General features: G+C 36.3%; 1 protein-coding gene across 1 annotated transcript in view; it reads left to right on the top strand.

Moving 5' to 3' along the window:
- LOC119243994 (uncharacterized) overlaps nucleotides 1-19,638 on the top strand; it is a 31,425-nt gene that overhangs the window by 11,241 nt on the left and 546 nt on the right. The window contains exons 2-7 of the mRNA XM_054694648.1: nucleotides 3,966-4,121; nucleotides 7,210-7,365; nucleotides 12,047-12,229; nucleotides 12,783-12,935; nucleotides 13,566-13,596; nucleotides 13,888-14,020. Coding sequence (XP_054550623.1) covers nucleotides 3,966-4,121; nucleotides 7,210-7,365; nucleotides 12,047-12,229; nucleotides 12,783-12,935; nucleotides 13,566-13,596; nucleotides 13,888-14,020 — 812 coding nt within the window. The remainder of the gene's footprint in view (nucleotides 1-3,965; nucleotides 4,122-7,209; nucleotides 7,366-12,046; nucleotides 12,230-12,782; nucleotides 12,936-13,565; nucleotides 13,597-13,887; nucleotides 14,021-19,638) is intronic.

The raw sequence follows: 19,638 nt of genomic DNA, 5'->3' as shown, positions 1-19,638 counted from the left end.
AGGCCCCATCCCGATTTTATTCTTCTCCCAACCCCCCTGTGCTTCAGTCGTGTGTTCTGTGTTTTTTTCAGTTTTCTAGTTCCTTTAGCTTAGTCACTGGTGGAGGAGACATAGTGCAGTAAATACTTTAATATCTATCTATCATCAATTCATAAATTCGGTAAATAGATTCAAGTCAATAAAAGGAACAATCAAGATATAATTTCTGTAATGATCTTTTTTTTTTCAGTTTTCCTTCACTTTGTTGACCATTGTATGTCACATCAGGTGGTTAGAAAAGAAGCAGACTATTAAAGAAATACCAAATAATCATTATTATGTATTTGTAACTATTCAAATAAGAAGAATTGTGTATCCCATGTGCTCTTTTAGGCTTACAGAACTATCTATACCCATTTTCTCTTATTTTCACTCTTGAACTTTCACCAGTAATGGGCCCATTCATGCCTGCTCCAAACTTGCTTTCTAAAGATTACAAAGATTTTTCACTCTATGATAACAAAACATGTTTTTTTAGACCCATGGGCAATGTCTGCCTCAATGGAAACCATTGTCCCACCACATAGTATTTTCTTTCTTTTTTCTTTTTTTTAAATAGAGGCATGCTTTATTTATTTGTTTGTTTGTTTGTTTGTTTGTTTATACATGCACTGGGTACATTCAGAAGCGCGCGGGAGGGTGAGAGAATTCATCAGAGCGGGGAGCAGAGCAGGCAGAAGGACCGAGGTACACTGCTGAGGGGAGCAGCGGGCTGCAGGAGAGGTCTGCGCGCCATGTGGGACCCTCCTCCAGTGGCCGGGGAGCAGCCAGGGATCGACCCTGTGCTGCAGAGGCTGCGGGCAGCTTCACAACCCAGCGCTCAACCGCTGCGCCACCGGGGAGGCCCCCACCACATAGTATTTTCATTTGACTCTAGGCTCTGGTAATTTCAGAGGGAGACCTCACTTACTAGGTATCCCCCTTCCATTTCTTGTTTTTGACCTCAGTCTGTTTTTCCTGTTTCTTTTCAATCCCATTTCCTTTAGACAAATTGAAGTATCCCATGATCTTCTGTCCCATGACTTTTATTTCCTTGAACATGCTAAAGGTGTCCAAAGTTTTATTTCTGCTCAGATCCTATCTTAATGCCTGGCATGTTCTCACTGCACCTGCAGCTGGGCTCCTCTCTGGGTATCTGGTAGTAGATCACTCAGGTCAGAAAGGCAATTTTTTTTTTTTTGTACATGGATAAATCCAAATTGCTGTTCTTAGTACAAGAAACTGATGAGGTACAACTTATTTGGATGACCCTGAGTCATTCCCGAGATATGTGTATTGAATATTTGAAAGTAAATCTATTTCACTGACAAGAATTTCTCAGATTTCTTCCAGTATATGTTCCCATATATTTTTTAATCAGGTGCACATTATTACATTATAAAAACAAAAGCCAAAGAACAGTACACATTTAATTATTAGTCTCCTGTGTAAGCATCAGTAGCTTTCCACAGTGAACTCACCTTTTCAGTGTAGAATTCAATATGTTTCAAAATTTCTGGGTGCACTCAACATTCAAAATGTTTACTCTTATCATGTCAAGTATGGGAAACACATTGATGTGATGTGCCCTATCTAGTGCTTACCTTGTTATCTCCATGTCATATGGTTTCTCCCCCAGCTCCTTGCCTGGTGTCTTGCTGTATTTTTGTACCCACTATTACAGCCTCCCTGGTGCTCACTTACAACATGTCCTAAATGTACACTAAAAAACTATCACATTGTATCAAATAGTACTAGTGGCTTTGAAGCAGGGAGTATTTTCCTTTCTTATGGTTATTAATTCATCATGATTTTAAGAATGTATACATGAGTGAAGATGGGTGTGTTGGAATTTTGTAATAGTTGTTTTGTTATGCTTTATTAGTAGATTTCTTTGAAACCATGAGGTACACGGTTGCACTTTAAAGTAGGGTGCCTGACACCAAAGAATCACCAATGTGATTCTTTGCTGTGATCAGTATCTGAGGGTCTAGCTGGTGTGAAGCCTGTTGTTGTATTTCCAGTGAATGTTGATGGCAGGAGACATGAACCAGATGAGAGTGTCACCAGGTTAAAATTAACTCTTCCTTGAAGGTTCAAGGAAAATTAGCTGTGATTGTGTTTTTTAAATCAAACAGTTCATTGCAGTTGTCAGGCAAAAATTATCTCAGCATTATAGATAAATACTGCTGACAGTTTAATGATGGGGACAAATGAGTTTTGGTCACTCATAGGGAGAACATTGTTTTCCCATCGTGGGTATGTTTTGGGCGATATGTTCCCATCTCATCAGATGTATGGTATTGCCCGACACCCATCACCAATGCCAGTATTGCCTTACTGTAGATCTTAGGCCCTGTCCTGGTTTTGTTCTCTGCACTATCCCTTTTGCTCATCTTCTAGTAGACTCCTATCTGTAGTTTTATACCCTGTGTTTGATTTGTTTACTTTTCTAGTTCCTTTGTTTAGTGACTGTGAGGAGGAGATGCATTGCAATCAATACTTTAATATCTAATCAATATCTATTCATAAATTAAATACATAGATTAAATTCAATAAAGGACACAATCAGGGGAGGTTTGCTTTATTGATCATATGAATTTTTGAATTTCCCTTCACTTTGCTGATCATTGTGTGTCATATGCAGGTAATTAGAAAAGAAGGCAGCTGTTACAGAAATACTAAGTAATCATGGTTGTGCATTGCAAACTAGTCAAACAAGAAGAATAGTGACCCACCATGGTATGCTATGAGCTCTTTAAGGGCCACAGAACTATCTATCCCGAGCTTTCCTTGTATTCACTCTTGAATTTACACCAGTAATGGTCCCACTCATTGTTTGTTCCCTGACCTCAGACTCTTATTCCCACTTGTTTTCAAAGCCCATTTCCTTTGGAAAAATTTAAATACCTCAAAATATTCTGTCTCATGTCATTTACTTCCTTCTATATTCTTATAATCCCCAGTTTTATTTTGGTACTGCAGACATCTTACCTTAATTCCTATCATGTCCTCACTCAGCCCGTGGCTGGGGCTTCTCTCACATCCCCTTGCATATGACACTAAAATGCATAGATATTAGAGAGGCATTTTTTCGTCTGGAGTTGATGCTAAAATGTTGTTCTGCTACAGGCCCTGAAGATGTGCAACATATTTGGACAGGACCCTGATATCATTCAAACAGAATGTATTTTATAAATACATGATGTCTAACACACAAGATCTGCTCAGATTTCTTCCATTATATGTGCCTAGTACTGATTTCAATCTATGCACATTATTACATTAAAGAAAACAATGTCTATATGCAGTACACATTGAATTCTCAGTTTCATGTTTACGAACACTTTTCAACAATGAACATAGGCTTTTCAGTGTAACATTCAATATGTTTCAAAAAATAACTATAAGAAAGAAAATACCAAAATCAACAAACAACTATGAACCAGAGACACTCTATGGGGGTAGGGGGTGTGGAAAGGAGGGATTGGGGTCAAAATAAGGGGGTTATAATTGTATGGAGAATATAAAAATAAAACTTAAATTAAAAAAAATAAAACAAATGAAGGGAAAAAAAAGTTCTTATTAAAAATGGATGTAGAAGGAGCATACCTAGAGATAATAAAGGCCATATATGACAAGTCTAAACCAAAAAAAAAAAAAATTCTGGGTGCACTCATCTCTTAGTGTTTTGTTCTGTCCCTTGCATGTTTGGGAAACACAGATATGTGATGTGTCCTATCCTATTGTTCACTTCGTAATCTCTGTGTGGAGCCATTTCTCCCCTGGTAACCTGCTGTGTATTTATACCCCCGTTTTAAAACCTCCCAGATGCTCACCTACAGCATATCATAAATGTACTATTACGTGGTATCAGAATTGGACTTGTGGCTTTGAAGCAAAGTAGTATTTTCCTGCATATGTTGTTGTTACTTTTGTTTTTAAAGGAGGGTTCTTGGTTTCCTGAAGAAGATAGCAAAAAAGCAAAATAATAATTTATCACCTTCATCAAAATCTGTTGGCCAAATAAACAAGAAGAGTGGTCCTGCCCTTCCAGTGAATGTGGATAGCAGGAGTCCTGACCCAGTTGAGATTCCCAAAAGGTAAAATCTATAAACTTTCCTTTCAGTTTAAAGGAATATTAGCAGTGATTACTGTGTGGGAAACAAGCAGCATAATACAGTTGACAGTCCAAGGCAAGAGAAATCTCACCCTGATCAGACTAATACTGCCAAACTATGAACTATGAGAATCACTTAGTGTTTTGCCCCTTTGTTGAGGGGACATTCATTTACAACCTGTGTATGATTTAGGGGATAAGTTCACACCTCATCAGATGGATGCTACCACAGGACACCCTCCACCATCACACCCACACTGCTTTACTATAGACCGTAGGCCCCTCCTTTGTGTTCTCACCCCCTCTAACTCTCCCACTCTCAGCCTCAATTTTTCAGCCCTATGTCCTAGATTTGTTTTTTTTTTTGTCATTTGCTTTTTTTAGTGACTTTCTGAGGTCTGTTGCTGTAAATACGTTGAGCTCTATTTACAGTGATCTACAAATTCAATTAATAGAAACATTCAGAATATTTTGCTTATAAGATTTTATAAATTTTTATTGTTCCACCATTTTGTTGTCCATTGAATGTCACAAAGAGGTGGTTTGATATAAAGTAGAGTAGTACCAAAAATACTAAATAATTCTGATTGGGTATTGCAAAATACAGCCGAAGAAGAAAATGGTCTCCTCCATGGCTGTGACACTAACCTAAGTCCTACAGAACTGTCCATCCCCTAATTTTTCTTGTGTTCACTCTGGTGTGAGAAACAATATCAGTAATTCAATTGGAGAAAAGTGAAACTTGCATAACAACAGCCATCCATCAAAAAGAGTGAACACTTTTGCATAATGGAAATCTCTCCTTCAAAATAATTTCTTCATTTGCTTCTCGGGACTTGTATTTTCTGAGGTTAAACTCATGTATCAGGTTCCCCCCAAGCATTTCTTGTTCTTCCATCTTAGTCTGTGTTTCCTATTTCTCTTCAACTGCATCCTCCTTTTATCCAAATTGAGGAGGAGCCTTAACATTCAGTCATTGATCTTCTGTCTTCTAACAAAAACATGACTGTTACTTTCTTGTATGTGCTAATGATCCCCAACTTTATATTTGAACTGCAGACCTCTCCAGTCTCACCCACAGCTCCCTTCAGCAGTGTCTTCTGTCTGTCTGCCTGTTCTGCTCCCTGCTCTGGCTCTGGTGAATTCTCTCAAACTCCCATGCTTCTGACCTGTACCCCAGCTCTTGTATAAATAAATAAATAAATCTTAAAAAAAAAAAAAAAAGAAAACAGGACCCAATGTGCTTTTTGTCACTTCATGCAAGAGATAATGGCTTACAAGCCTGTGTATGATTTCGGTGCTAGTTTCATAGTTCATTAGATGTGTGTTACCATAAAATACCTGCTACCAAGCACCCATAGTGCTTTACTGTAAACTTTGGGCCTCTCTCTCTTCTGTCTCATCACCTTACCTTCAAATAGATTTAATTCTCCAGTTATATTTCCAGTGTATGTTTTGGTAGTGTTTCCAATTCCTATTTTGGTTATTTGTGGAAAAGCTTATTGCAATAAATTTCTCAGTTTTCTATTCATAAATTCAATGAATAGAATCAATTCAATAAATAGACACATTCCAGAGACCTTTGTTGTTATTTGCAGGTATTATATGAATGCTTTGAATTGTTTGCCATTTAGTTGACCTTTGAGTGTAAATGGATGTGACTAAAAAAAGCATTGCAATACAAAAATAGTAAATAATCATGATTGGGTATTGCAAACTACAGTCAAAGAAGAAAATGGGATCCTCCACAGTCATAGTACTAAGCTTATGAGTCATACAGAACTGTTTGCCCATCCCCTAGTTCCTCTTTTATATTCACTCTTGAACTTGCACTTTTAATTTCTCCACTTACCGCTCTTCCAAACTGCCTTTGATCAGTCACCACCAAGTGTTCATTTTATCCACACATACTTTTTACACTGATGGGCTATATTTTCTTCAGTGGAAATCTCTCTCCTCCAATATCATATCTTCATTTAACTCCAGGACTCTTTTTTAAGGGGGAGAACTCATTACTAGGTGTCTGCTGTGCACTTCTCATTCTTCCACCTCAATATGTTTGTCCAATTTCTTCAATCCCACTTCCTATTTTAGGGATTGAAGTATCCCAAAATTGACTTTGATCTTTTGTCTCATGACTGCCACTTTTTATATATGCTAATGACCTCCCAAATTTTCATTATTCTTTAGACCTCTTGTCTTAATTCCTCACCTTATACACTGCACCTTAGTCTCCTCTTAGATCCCTCGGTGTTGGTACTCGAACCCACAGATATTAGAAAGGCCTATTTTTTTTTTTCTATGAGTGATGCCAAATTGTGTTTCTTGGTGGGGACCTGATGAAGTAAAACTTATTTGGCCAGGACCCTGATGTCTTTCCAACAGATGGTTGTTTTAAAAGTTAATCTATTCTCACCCATGAGATATTTCTTAGAATTTTTCCATTATACCTGTTTCATACTGTTGGACTCTTGGATAAGTCATGATACATTTTTGCTTGAAAAACACAGAAAAAATATGTCATGACTTTTCCAACAACCCAAAATTTTTCAATCAGTTGCACATTATTGCATTATAAATGGCCAGTATCACATGACACATCTTATTAGTACATTCTTGCCTAGAGTCAGTAGTATTTGGCAGTGAACTTAGATTACTTGTGTAGCTTTCAAGATATATCAGAATTTCTGGGTCACTCATCTCAGTGTTTTGATCTTACACTTTCAAGTTTTTGGGAACACATAGTTGTGATGTGCCTTATCTTTGTGTGCATGTTGTAACCTCCATGTGGAATGGTTTTCTTCCCTCTGTGTCTTCTTACCTCCTCTGCAAAGCCTCCATTGTGCTTACTTTCAGCATGCCATATATGTGCTCTTAGCTATCAGATAGTATCATGATTGCATTTCTGACTTTGCAGCATGGGGTTTGTTTCCTTGCATTTCATTTTTACTTCTTCATAAATATTTCAAAAATTAATCAATGACTAAGTTGTGGTATTTATAAAATGTTTTATTAGTCTTTATCAGAAGATTTCTTAATGAACATTAGCTTTCATGGTTTGTTTTTTAAAGTACGGATCCTGACTTGCAGAAGAATGTAGCAAAGGAAAGCCAAACTGATCCATGGTCTTCACCAGATTATGTGGGTCAAGTCAGCGAGAAGGCTGGTGCTGAACTTCCAGTGAATGTAGATGTCAGGAGATATGACTCAGATGAGAATGCCAGAAGGTAAAATCCATAATTCTCCCTCTAATTTTAAAGGATTATTGGCAGTGATTGTTTGTTTGGAAATCAAGCAGCATGGTATAGTGTGCTAGGCAAGGTACGAGAAGGCTCAACCTTTTTGGACAAATACTGCTAAAAGCGGAATAAGGAGGTCGGTTGACATTTTCTTATTTCATTGAGGGAACATTGTTTTTCAATGTCTTTTGTTTAGTTATATTGTGTAAATTGTTATATTTAATTTTACATTAAATACTTTGTTTTTTATGAAAGATTCAATGAATAGATTCATTTCCATGAATGGAAACATTTCAGAAACCTTGCTTTCTTAATTTTATAAATATTTTGAATTGGTCTGCCATGTTTACCAATTATTACCACATTGAGGTAATTAAGAAAAATTTTAGTTAATAAAAAGTCCTGAATAATCACTATTGGGTGTTGGAATCTACACTAAAACAAGAAGAGAACAGGATCCTCCACTGTCATACTTCTTAGCTAAGTCCTAAAGCACCATCCATCCTCCTTCTTATTTTCACTTTGAATTTGCTCCAGTAAATTTCTTACCAATCCCTCCTCCAAAGTTGCTTTTTAAAGATTACCGCCAATATTTCACATCACTGTTTCCGCACATACTGGTTTAGACTGATTGGCTATATTTGCCTTAATGGAAATCTCTTTACTGCAACATTGCTTTCATTTAATTACAAGTCTGGTATTTTCAGAGGGAGAACTCACTTACCTGTGTCCCTGATGTATTTCCTTTTCTTCTACCTCAGTCTGAGTTTCCTAGCTCTTCAACTCCACCCTCCTTTTGTATAAAATAAAAATCCCAGGATTCAGTCCTGATCCTCTGTCACATGACTTTTTTTTTTTTTTAGAGGCATGTTTTATTTATTTATTTGTTTGTTTGTTTGTTTGTTTTGTTTATACATGCACTGGGTACAGTCAGAAGTGCAGGAGGGTGAGAGAATTCACCAGAGCCAGAGTGGGGAGCAGAGCAGGCAGAAGGACCGAAGGACACTGCTGAGGGGAGCAGCGGGCCGCAGAAGAGGTCTACGTGCCATGTGGGACCCTCCTCCGGTGGCCGGGGAGCAGCCAGGGATTGAAATGGCGCCGCAGAGGCCGCGGGCAGCTTCGCAACCCAGCGTTCAACCGCTGCGCCACCAGGGAGGCCCCTGTCACATGACTTTTATTTCCTTGTATTTATTAATGATTCCAAAATTATATTTCCACTTCAGATCTTTTTTTCTTGATTACTGAAATCAAATCCCTTGCTGGATATCATTCTTTTTGATGGATGGTTGTTATTATGCAAATTTCCCTTTTCTCCACTTGAATTACTGATATTGTTTCTCACACCAGTTCTTCTGTTCATGTCTTCACTCTTGCAGAGTATTAGTTCTTTAGTGGCATCTCTTGTTCTGTCAATGTGTTGGGTGTCACTTTGGTTGTTATCTTTCTCTTTCTTTTGCTCCTGACATCGAATCTGATGGTCAATCTTGTCAGGTTTGCCTGACAAATATATCCAGAAGTCAATATCCTGTTACATGTTGAATCCCAAATCATCTGCTCTCTTTACTAGTGTCCGAAACTTTTATTTGGTTTCTTAGTAGCTGGCCTAAAAGATCAACAGCTGGGACTACATCAAATTAAAGAGCTTCTTCACAGCAAAAGAGACAATAACAAAAATAAAGAGAAACCCCACCAACTGGGAGAACATTTTTGCACACAACACTAATGATAAAGGACTGATCACAAAAATCTGCAAAGAGCTGATGAGACTCAACAACAACAAAGAAAATAATCCAGTCAAAAAATGGGCAGAAGAGCTAAAAAGAAACTTCTCTGAAGAGGAAATGCAAATGGCCAACAGGCATATGAAAAAATGTTCAACATCACTTGCAATCAGGGAAATGCAAATCAAAACTACCATGAGATACCATCTTACACCAGTGAGAATGGCACATATTAAAAAAACTAGCAACAACAAATGTTGGCGAGGTTGTGGAGAAAAAGGAACTCTTCTGCACTGTTGGTGGGAGTGCAGACTGGTCCATCCACTATGGAGAGCTGTGTGGAGATTTCTGGACCTACTAAACTTAGAGCTTCCACAGGATCCAGCAATTCCACTCCCAGGTATTTACCCAAAGGACACAGAAACATCAATTCCAAAGAACACCTGCACCCCTATGTTTATAGCAGCACTATTTACAATAGCTAAGCTTTGGAAACAGCCCAAATGCCCAAAAATAGATGACTGGATCAAGAAGATGTGGTACATATATACCATGGAATATTACTCAGCATTCAAAAAAGATAAACACATGCAATTTGCAGCAACATGGATGGCGCTGCAAGGGATCATGCTCAGCGAAATACGCCAAAAAGAAAAAGAAAAATACCGATGGTCTCACTCATAGCAGGAATCTAGAAAACTTAATTAAGAGACCAGGAAAATGAATAACTATAAGAAAGTGAAAATCAAAATCAACAAAAAACTATGAACCAGAGACACTTTTGGGGGGTAGGGGGTGGGAGGGGAGGGATTGGGGTCAGAATGGGGGGGTTGCAATTGTATGGGAATATAAAAATAAAATTTATTAATTAAAAAAATAAATAAATAAAATAATAACCATAAAAAATAAAATAAAATAAAATCAGTGGCCTATTTTGACATAGCAAACACTATGCTGTTCCTCTGTTTTGACTCCCTCTTCAGTCAGAGTACATGCCAATGTTCTTCAAATACAAACCAGTCCCTACACTTTCTGTTCCTCTTAGATCAGTTTCTGTGTCTCCCTGCAGTCTCTGTCTCTCACTGTCTCTTGAAATTCCATATTCTAGGGGGCCTTCCTGGTGGCACAAGGGGTTGAGCAAAATACTGTGAAGCTATCCACAGCCTCTGCAGCATGATTTTGATCCCTGGCCAGCCAGGGAGGTGACCCATATGGCACAGCAGACCTCTCCTGTCCTACCCGCTGCTCCCCTCCGCAGTGTATTTCAGTCAGTCTACCTGTTCTGTTCCCCACTCTACCTCTGGTGAATCCTCTCACCACCCCCCAACACCTCTGGCCTGCACCCCAGTTATTGTATGCATAAATAAATCTTAAAAAATAAGAATTTCAAATTTCCATATTCTGTCCCTTCCATTCTGCTCCAACCACGTTGACCTTTTCAACATTCTGTCACCCTGAAGACATACCCTTGTACTTGCTGTTGATTCTAACTGGAATGATTTATCTTCCTTATGCTTGCTCCTTTCATTCCTTCATAAAATACTTTCTCAGCAATATCTGAGGGGTTGGCCATTTTGAGTCTTATTCTTATGCCTCACCTGCTTACAAACCTCCAAATTTCCTTTCCTCTACTATAGTATACTCTATACTCTAGCAGGATATATGTTTTGACATCAAGTTCATCGTCTGTTTACTTCATTTTCAAGGGTAGGATTTTGTCTGATCTCTGCTATTATTTCAGTGCCCAAACTGGGCTGGAATATTATCCCCTGAAGGCTCACTGAGTGAATGGAGTTTAACCTGTGTGTTTCGTTTTACATTTTATACTAATTCTCACTTAGACTAAACAGTTTTGTGTGGGTCACTGGTGAAAGTCTACTTGTCAATTATATGCTCTTTGGGATTCCTTTGGCTCTCTGCAATATGCAGTATTTGCTCTATGCATCTTCTGCATTGTGGGGTTTAAGCTCAGTCGTATATTTCCTCACTTTTAAACCTTTTACTGGTATTTATGGTATTTTATATAAGGTCAAATGGATCTGATGAGTAGAAAAACTATTTATATGCTATCACTTAAAGAAGCAACTAGTAAATTATAGGAGTTAAAAAAATTCTTGCCACAGAATTATGAACCGTCAGTGTGTAAAATTAACTTACGATGTTTGTATTGTTCCCCATGGTAGGAGAAATGTATGCTGTGTGACATGGTGTTTTTGAACACAACCACCTGTTCCTCTAAATAGGCTTTGGGGAGAATGGAAATTAAGGTCTGCAGTTCAATGATTGCTGCCCCATCTGGAATGATAGCTGAAGGCAGGGTTTTCCAGCTGTTCCTGGATGCAGCTTAAGAGTGTGTGGAGCCAAGTCTTGGGCTCTGCAGGGTCCACTGCTGAGACTGGTCTGTGAGCCTGTACACACTGCAACGAAGCTGCCACCCCTCTAAGATCTCTTGGTGTAAGGGACTGGAGGACTCATCTCTCAGAAAGGCATTATGTTTTGTACATGGGTGACACCAAATTGTTGTTCTTAGAAGGGGGCCTGAAAATTGTGACTTATTTGATCATGAACCTGAAGTCAAACCAACATATAGGCATTTTCACCCCAGCCCTAGCATATTTCCTGGATTTCCTCATTCATATTGTATGTTTCTAATAGTATTTTTCCATTTACATCGTATATGGCTCATTAGTATTTCCACATCTGTGTGTCATTACTTTGAGTCAGTGAACTCTGGGTTTTAAATTTAGCATTTAGGAGTTTTCAAAATTACTGTGCTGACTTCTGTTCCAGTATTTTACGTTTTGTAATATGTTTGTTCTTCCATTTTTGTTTTTCCTGTGTCTCTTCAACCCTTCACATTTTATTTTTATTTTACAAAAGTTGTGTTTTAAATCATCATAAGTGTTTTTTTTAAAAACATTAGCTTTATTTTGTTTCTTTTTTAAAAGTAATGTTCCTGGCTTGCATAAAAATGGAGTAAAGAAGAGCAAAAATGAAACATGTAATTCAGCAGTATCTGTGGCTAAAGTAAGCAGGAAGTCTGGTGCTTTGCATTCAGTGACTGGTGACAGCAGAAGACATGAATCAAGACAGAATAATGGAAGCAATGTCTATAATTTCTTCCTGTATAGGTAAAGGAATATTAGCAGTGATTACTCTTCCGGAACTCAAACTGTATGATGTAGCTTATAGGCTAACACAAGAAAAATCTTACACTTGTCAGACAAATACTGCTGAGAGGTAACAATGAGGACCAGTCAGCTTTGGGTGACTTCACTGAAGGAACATTGGTTGACAAGCCTGTGTATGATTTAGGGGACAGGTTCCCACCTCATCAGGTGGATGTTACCACACGACCCCCACCGCCAAAGCACCCAGAGTGCTTTATCCTAGACCGCTGGATTCTCATCCCTGTTACTTTGTCACCTCCTCCTCTCCTTCCCCTCTTTTAGCCTCAATTCTGTAGTCAAATTTCTAGGGCTTGTTTTGTTAGTTAGCCAGTTCCTTGGTCAGGGACTTTTGTTAGTGAAGCAAGGAGTATGTTTTCTTGCTTATGGTTGTTACTTCATCCTGGCTTTCCGAGTCAATAAATGAAGTAGGTTAGATAAGTTTTGGAATTTTTCCTTTTTTTTAATGTTTACAATAGATTTCCTCTAAAACAGTTTCTTATGGCTTTTTAAATAGAATTCCTGGCTTGACTAGAAAAAAGAGAAAGAAAAGCACCTATGAAATGAATATGCCAACAGAACCTCTGACAGTAACACATGAGACAGCTGGTGTAGTATTTCCAGAGCAAGGTGACAGCAGGAGACATGAAAACAATCAGGATGTTGGAAGGTAAAATCTATAAATTCTTCCTGTCTTGATAAAGGAATATTAGCAGTGATTACTTTTTACTGAAAATAAAACAGCATAATCTGACATACTTACTGAGGCAAGAGAAAATGAACTTTATCTGAAAGATACTCCTGAAATGCGATAGATGAGGATGAGCGATTTTTTTTTTTATTGTAGCATCTCATTTACAACCCTGTCTATATTTTAGGTGATAGGTTCATATCTCTTCAGAATTATGTTACCATACATACCACCACCATGATGATTTAAAAAGGTCTCCTTCCATATAAGGACTTGAACAATACTTCTCAATTAGGTTTTAGTACCAGTGAAAGATTGTTTTTTATTGAAAATGACCACCACAAAAAACCCGAGAATATGTTTCCTATGAAATCATGTAAATAGCATTGATTTTCCTTTTTGTCTTTTGATTGTTAATTTGAAGTAATTTATTAATTTGTTAATATTACACTACATCATTGGTCTTTAATGTTACTCTATTTACTTAGTGTTTAATCCCTTTTTAGGAATGTATGGGTTAGAAGATTTTATATAAAAACAATAGGTTTTGATATTCTTTATATTTGGCTAAATACTATTTGCCTGAAAATAAATCTTTTCTTTTTATAGGCCTGTAAAGAAAACATCTAATGAGAAGAAGGTATAGTAAAGAATAAATAAGGACAAAAATTATTCTGTAGTAAAAATACGTTTTAAAAGATATAAGGAAAAAATAGAAAGTCTTACTTCATTATAAAAATGTTTACTTTAAAAATAATTTATAAATTATAATAACTTATGAAGGTATCCTTTTCATGAAAGTCAGTTCCTTTAAGGAGTACCTATGTTTTTGCTATTATAAAAAGGTGAATATTTATCACCTCTGTACACTTAACATATTTTCCAATAGTTACCAGACATTTTGAAATATTTTTATTTGTATGTCAAACAGGAAATCAATCCTACAGATGATTCTGATGACATAACTCAGACATCCAAAATAGCTTCAACGGGTTGTGACTCGCTTTACTCTGAACATGAGAATTGTGTGTTGTTAATGGAACAACTTGGCATGAATTATAAAGGTAGGAGCATTGTTTAATTATAAATTCTTAATACATATACTGTAGTGTCACATGCACACTTTGTCTAGTACTGCACTATAGAGCACAGATCTGTTCTCATGTTATTCATCTCAGAAATATGTTTATATTGAGATGAAATGAGAGCTATTGTTTACTTCCAGCCAAAGATCTATGAGAATCCCCATGGTAGTTTTTGTTGACTCTCCTCTCTCCTAGGCCTTTCCTTGAAGTCAGATTACCATTATTTCCCTCCTGGAATACTGAAATATCTTGAGATCTGTTTTCCCTGACGTTCTACCTCTGGAAAGTTTCTAGATCAGCTCTGGTTTTACAAGTATTTTCTTCCAGTCTGTGACTTGCCTTTTCATTTTCTTAACATTGTCTTTTTTTTAATAATCTAAATTATATTTAATAATATAACATTTTTAGTAAGTCAACAACAAACAGGCTTTAAGTCCAAGACATAGCTGTTTTGTGATAGTAACAAATGATAGAAGGAAACTTCAAAAAGACTAGAGAAAGAACAGCAAAGAAATAAGGAAGCAAGGAAGGGGAAAGAAGGGCAGTCAGAGAAAAGGAGAAAGATAAATTAGATAAATGAATCATTTATTTTTTTTCTTTTTATATTTATTTTAATTTTTGTTTTTTTACTTTTGTATATTTTTACACCATTTTTCATTTTTGTACAATTATGCATTTTCATCTTGGTTATACTCCCCGTGCAATTCCCAGCACACTTGTTTTGATCCTACTCCTTTCTCCCCCTCCCTGTAGTGTGCCTCTGCTTTATAGTTGCTTGTTGATTTTGATTTTTACTTTATTGTAATTAGTCTTTTTCCTGATCCCTTATTTAGGTTTTCTAAATTATTGCTATGAGTGAGACCACCTGGTATCTTTCTTTTTCTTTCTGGCTTATTTTGCTGAGCATGATCCCTTCCTGCTCCATCCATGTTACTGAAAATTACATGAGTTTATCTTTTTGTTTGCTGAGTAATATTCCATTGTGTATATGTACCACAGCTTCTTGATCCAGTCATCTATTTTTGGGCATTTGGGTTGTTTCCATAGCTTAGCTATTCTAAATAGTGCTGCTATAAACATAGGGGTGCAGGTGCCCTTTTGAATTAATGTTTCTGTGTCTTTTGGGAACATATCTTAGTAGTGGAATTGCTGGATCATATGGAAGCTCCATCTTAGCAGATTGAGGAATCTCCATGCAGCTCTCCATAGTGGTTGGACCATTTTGCACGCCCACCAGCAGTGGAGGAGTGTTCCTTTTTCTCCACATCCTTGCCAACATTTGTTGTTGCTAGTTTTTTTTAATATATGCCATTCTCACTGGTGTGAGATGGTATCTCATTGTAGTTTTGATTTGCATTTCCCTGATTACAAGTGATGTTGAACAATTTTTCATATGCCTGGCCATTTGCATTTCTTCTTTGGAGAAGTTTCTTTTTAGCTCTTCTGCCCATGTTTTGACTTGGTTGTTTACTTTGTTTTTGTTGAGTCTCATCAGTGCTTTGTAGATTTTTCTGATCAGTCCTTTATTATTAGTGTTGTATGCAAAAATTTTCTCCCAGTTAGTGGGGTGTCTCTTTGTCTTGGTTACTGTCTCTTTTGCTATACAGAAGCTCTTTAATTTGATGTAGTCCCAGCTGTTTATCTTTGCCTTCACTATCACTGCTTTGGGTGATGTGTGTTTAAAGATGTTACTGAGGTAAATGTCATGTAGTTTTTTACCTATATTTCATTCTATTTATTTTATAGTCTCAGGTCTTATGTCTAGCTCTTTAATCCATTTTGAGTTGGTTTTTGTGCATGGCATGAGGTAGTAGTCAAGCTTCATTCTTTTGCATGTAGTGACCCAGTATTCCCAGCACCATTTATTGAATAATCTTTCTTTGTTCCATTGCATATTCTTTGCTCCTTTGTCAAAGATTAGTTGACTGTTAATCTGTTGGTTTATTTTTGAATTTTCTATTTGGTTCCATTGGTATGTGTGTCTGTTCTGGTTCCAATACCATGCAGTTTTGATTATTATGGCTTTGTAGTATAGCTTGAAGTATGGGAGTGTGATACCACCATCCCCCCCCCTTTTTTTTTCCCAGGAGACCTTTGGCTATCCTGGGTTTTTGGTGGCTCCATATGAATTTCATCAATATTTGTTCTATTTCTTTGAAGAATGTCATTGAAATTTTTTTTGGAATAGCATTGAATCTGTAAATTGCTTTTGGTAGGATGGCTGTTTTGATAATATCTGCATATTAAATTACTATCCATTTTTGTATGTTGATTTTGAACTTGCTACTTTGCTATATTCATTTATTGTTTCTAAGAACTTTTTGATAGAGTCTTTGGGATTTTCTAAATATAATATATCATCTGTAAGTAGTGATAGTTTCACTTCTTTCCAACTTGAACCCCCTTTGTTTCTTGATTTTGTCTGATATTTCTGACCAAAACCTCTAGTACTAAGTTAAAAAGAAGGGGCGACAGTAGGCATCTTGCTTTGTTCCCATAATGGAAAAGTTATCAGTTTTTCACCATTGAATATAATGTTGGTTGTTAGTTTGTGATATATAGCCTTTATTATATTGAGGTAGATTCCTCCATCCCCATTTTGGTTAGAGTTACTATCATAAAAGGATGCTTGCTTCATGCATTCTGTAGCTAGTGTTAAGTTCATAAACGTAGAGGATTATTATCCTTCCTATAGATTAACCCTTCTGTTATGAAATTATCTGGTTGATTGCTGATTATAGTCTGTGCTCTGAAAACTGCTTTGTCTGCTATTAGCATAACGACATCAGCTCAGCTTCCTTTTTTTGTCAGGGATTAGTGTATGTATTTTTTTCCATGTTTTAACTAATGTGTGCCTTTATTTTCAACGTGCATTTCTTGTAGGTGACATTTAGTTGGACTTGCTTTTTGATTCAGTTTGATCATATGCCTTTACATTGAAGTTTTCATATCATTTTCTTTTAAAGTAATTGTCAATATATACAGTGAGGTTTAATCTGTTATCATGCTGATTGATTTCTGTTTGCCTCACCTGCTCTTTGTTCCCCTTCTTTTGTTTCCTTCTAGAATATCAAGTGATTTGTATGACTTACTTTATTTCTTTATATTAGATAATTAGCTATAACTCCTTTGTTTCACTCTTTTAGTGGTGGTTGTAGCATTTATAGCATATGACTAACTTACCACATTCAAGTAATACTATACAATATCATATATAGTATGACAAAATTACAGCAGTTTACTTTTCTCATGTCCTACACAGATACTACCTGGGCCTGTGGAACTATAGTTTTCATTAAGTTTAGACGTTTGTGGTCATTTTTTTCAAAATACTTTTTTCCTTTCCCCTAACTCTTTGGAGAATTGTATCATGGCCATTTAAAATTTTCTCACAGTTCACCAAGGTCATCCTTACTAGTCTTTTGCGTGTGTATGTGTGTGATGTATAATGTTTATTCCCAACCAGTATATTTGTCATCTCTGAGATTATATTTTTCATTTCTACAAGTGCTATTTATTTGAGGAAAAAAATAGCTTCCATGACTCTACTCTTCTATTTTTTTGTTATTATTCTTATTATTTTTTAGTTAAGTGACTTATAAACAGTTTGATCCTTCATGTTCTTGCTCTTTTTATCTGTTGGGTAAATGCCCGAAGGCTAATTATTTCCCAATACCAAGGCAAGACCTTTCTCACTGCTCTATTCATTATCCTGTTAATTATGAATTTTTCCAAACTAGTTAAAGGAAGCACCACTAATCCGGTGGAGTTTATTCTTTTCAGTTTTTTCTTCTCCACAGTCTCAGGTGGCTTCTTCATATGAATTTACCGCCAGTTATTCTCTTGAATACTCTAGAAGGCCCCTCTGTAGATCTTCAGGGCTCTTTCTTGATTCTGCTCTTTTCTCTTCAGTGATCTGACCTGTGATCTCTATCATATTCTTGGTTTCACCAGACTCCCAATTTCATCACCTCACCTAAGAGTATCTGGTAGACTTCACCTTAGTACCTTCTCCCTGTGTCATGATCTGGAAATTATCTTAAGCTAGTGAGCTGTTGGGGCATTTTCTTTTATTACTTGATGTTCTTTGTCTTGAAAATCATTATTTTTTATTGTATTTTTTTTCTATTTTGCTTTTGCTTGTTTCAGGTAGGAAGGTAAATTGGTACCTGTTACTTCCTCTTGGCTAGAAGCAGATTGCAATAAAACTTCAGCACATGATGTCCCCTACCTAGAGTGGCTTTCTTTCTCCTTTGCTTCCTGCTCCTCCTTCATTCCTCAGGGCAACAGTCTGTTCCTCAGGGACCTCTTCCCTGGGCCTAATCTAGATCAGGTATTGTCATGTGAGCATAGAATTTTGTTTTCTTGTAGTATCTGTATGAATTTAGACTTTACGCTAAACTTTACCTGTCCCTTAAGCTAAATAAGACCCAGTGTTCCCATCTGTTCTATCTACAGAGTTTAGTATATTTTTTTCTACTTTTTAGATACCCAGTATGTATCTGTTTAAGGTATGGATGAGTGATTGAGAAAATGTACCACCCTTTATATGCAAAAAAAGTACTTATATATTTGTTTTTCTCTTGTGTTTTCTCCCTGATTCAGTTTTACTAACGTATCAAACGTATCAAAATCCCAAGACTTAATTTGTCCACATAAAAGATTATGTGAAATTAAAAATAATCACTGTGAACTACTTAAGGAAAAATATAGAAAAATAAAAGCTGAGAATTGTGCACTAAAAAAGGAGATATTAGAAACAAAAGACATAAACTCACAGCTAAAGCAGCAAAATTTGAAACAAGAATACTGCTGGTGCAATTTGAGGTATTGAGCTTTGTGGTTTTAAAGAGATATTTCAACTATTTCGTTAAAAAATACAAATACATAAGAGAAGTTTTGTAATTGCTAACTTGCCTTCTAGGATTTTACAGAGTAGAAACCTTCTTTATTTAGTGCTGTGGAATATAAAATTCTTGGAAGTAGTATAGCAAGTTTTTGATAGTGAATACTTTTGCTAATAATTTACTGTATAGTCTTCCAAATCATACTTTCAATGACCCTATAGAAGTATACCATATGGAATACTGTATTGTAACTATTGCTGCAAGGATTTCCTTTTGTATCAATCTGTATACTGAAGAAAAAAAATCTTTAGTATAGTATTTGGCTGAAGTGCAGCAATGCTAAAATGTCTCTGATCTATATTTCTAAATTGTTTTCACGAGAGTTCATATGAATTTCCATTTCCAACAACACACATGAAATGGCAACTTTTCTGAAGACAGAAGATGTCTTTAAAAATGTAAGACAGAAGATGTCTCTTAAAAATGTATGGTTCATGGGCGATGTGGTGGTGGGAGATTTATGGAGACTACATATGATCAGGGAAATCAAATATTCTCTAAAGATAATCAATAATGTTAAAAAGTAAAAAAGATTAATAAATAAAAATAAAATTACCACAAACAAAAAAATTATGCAGTTTTATTCTTAACCTATGCATGGAATAAAAAGAAAAGTGGAAAGTGATTACTGAATAATGTATTCAACAATTCTCTCCTACTATATCAAATTATTTCAAGGTCTGTGCTAAA

The sequence above is a fragment of the Talpa occidentalis genome, unplaced genomic scaffold, assembly GCF_014898055.3.
Source record: "Talpa occidentalis isolate TD23 unplaced genomic scaffold, MPIMG_talOcc4v2.1 talOcc4.14, whole genome shotgun sequence".
NCBI lineage: Eukaryota > Metazoa > Chordata > Mammalia > Eulipotyphla > Talpidae > Talpa > Talpa occidentalis.
Note: the sequence above shows the minus strand (reverse complement) of the source record. Positions and strands in the feature narration are given on the sequence as shown.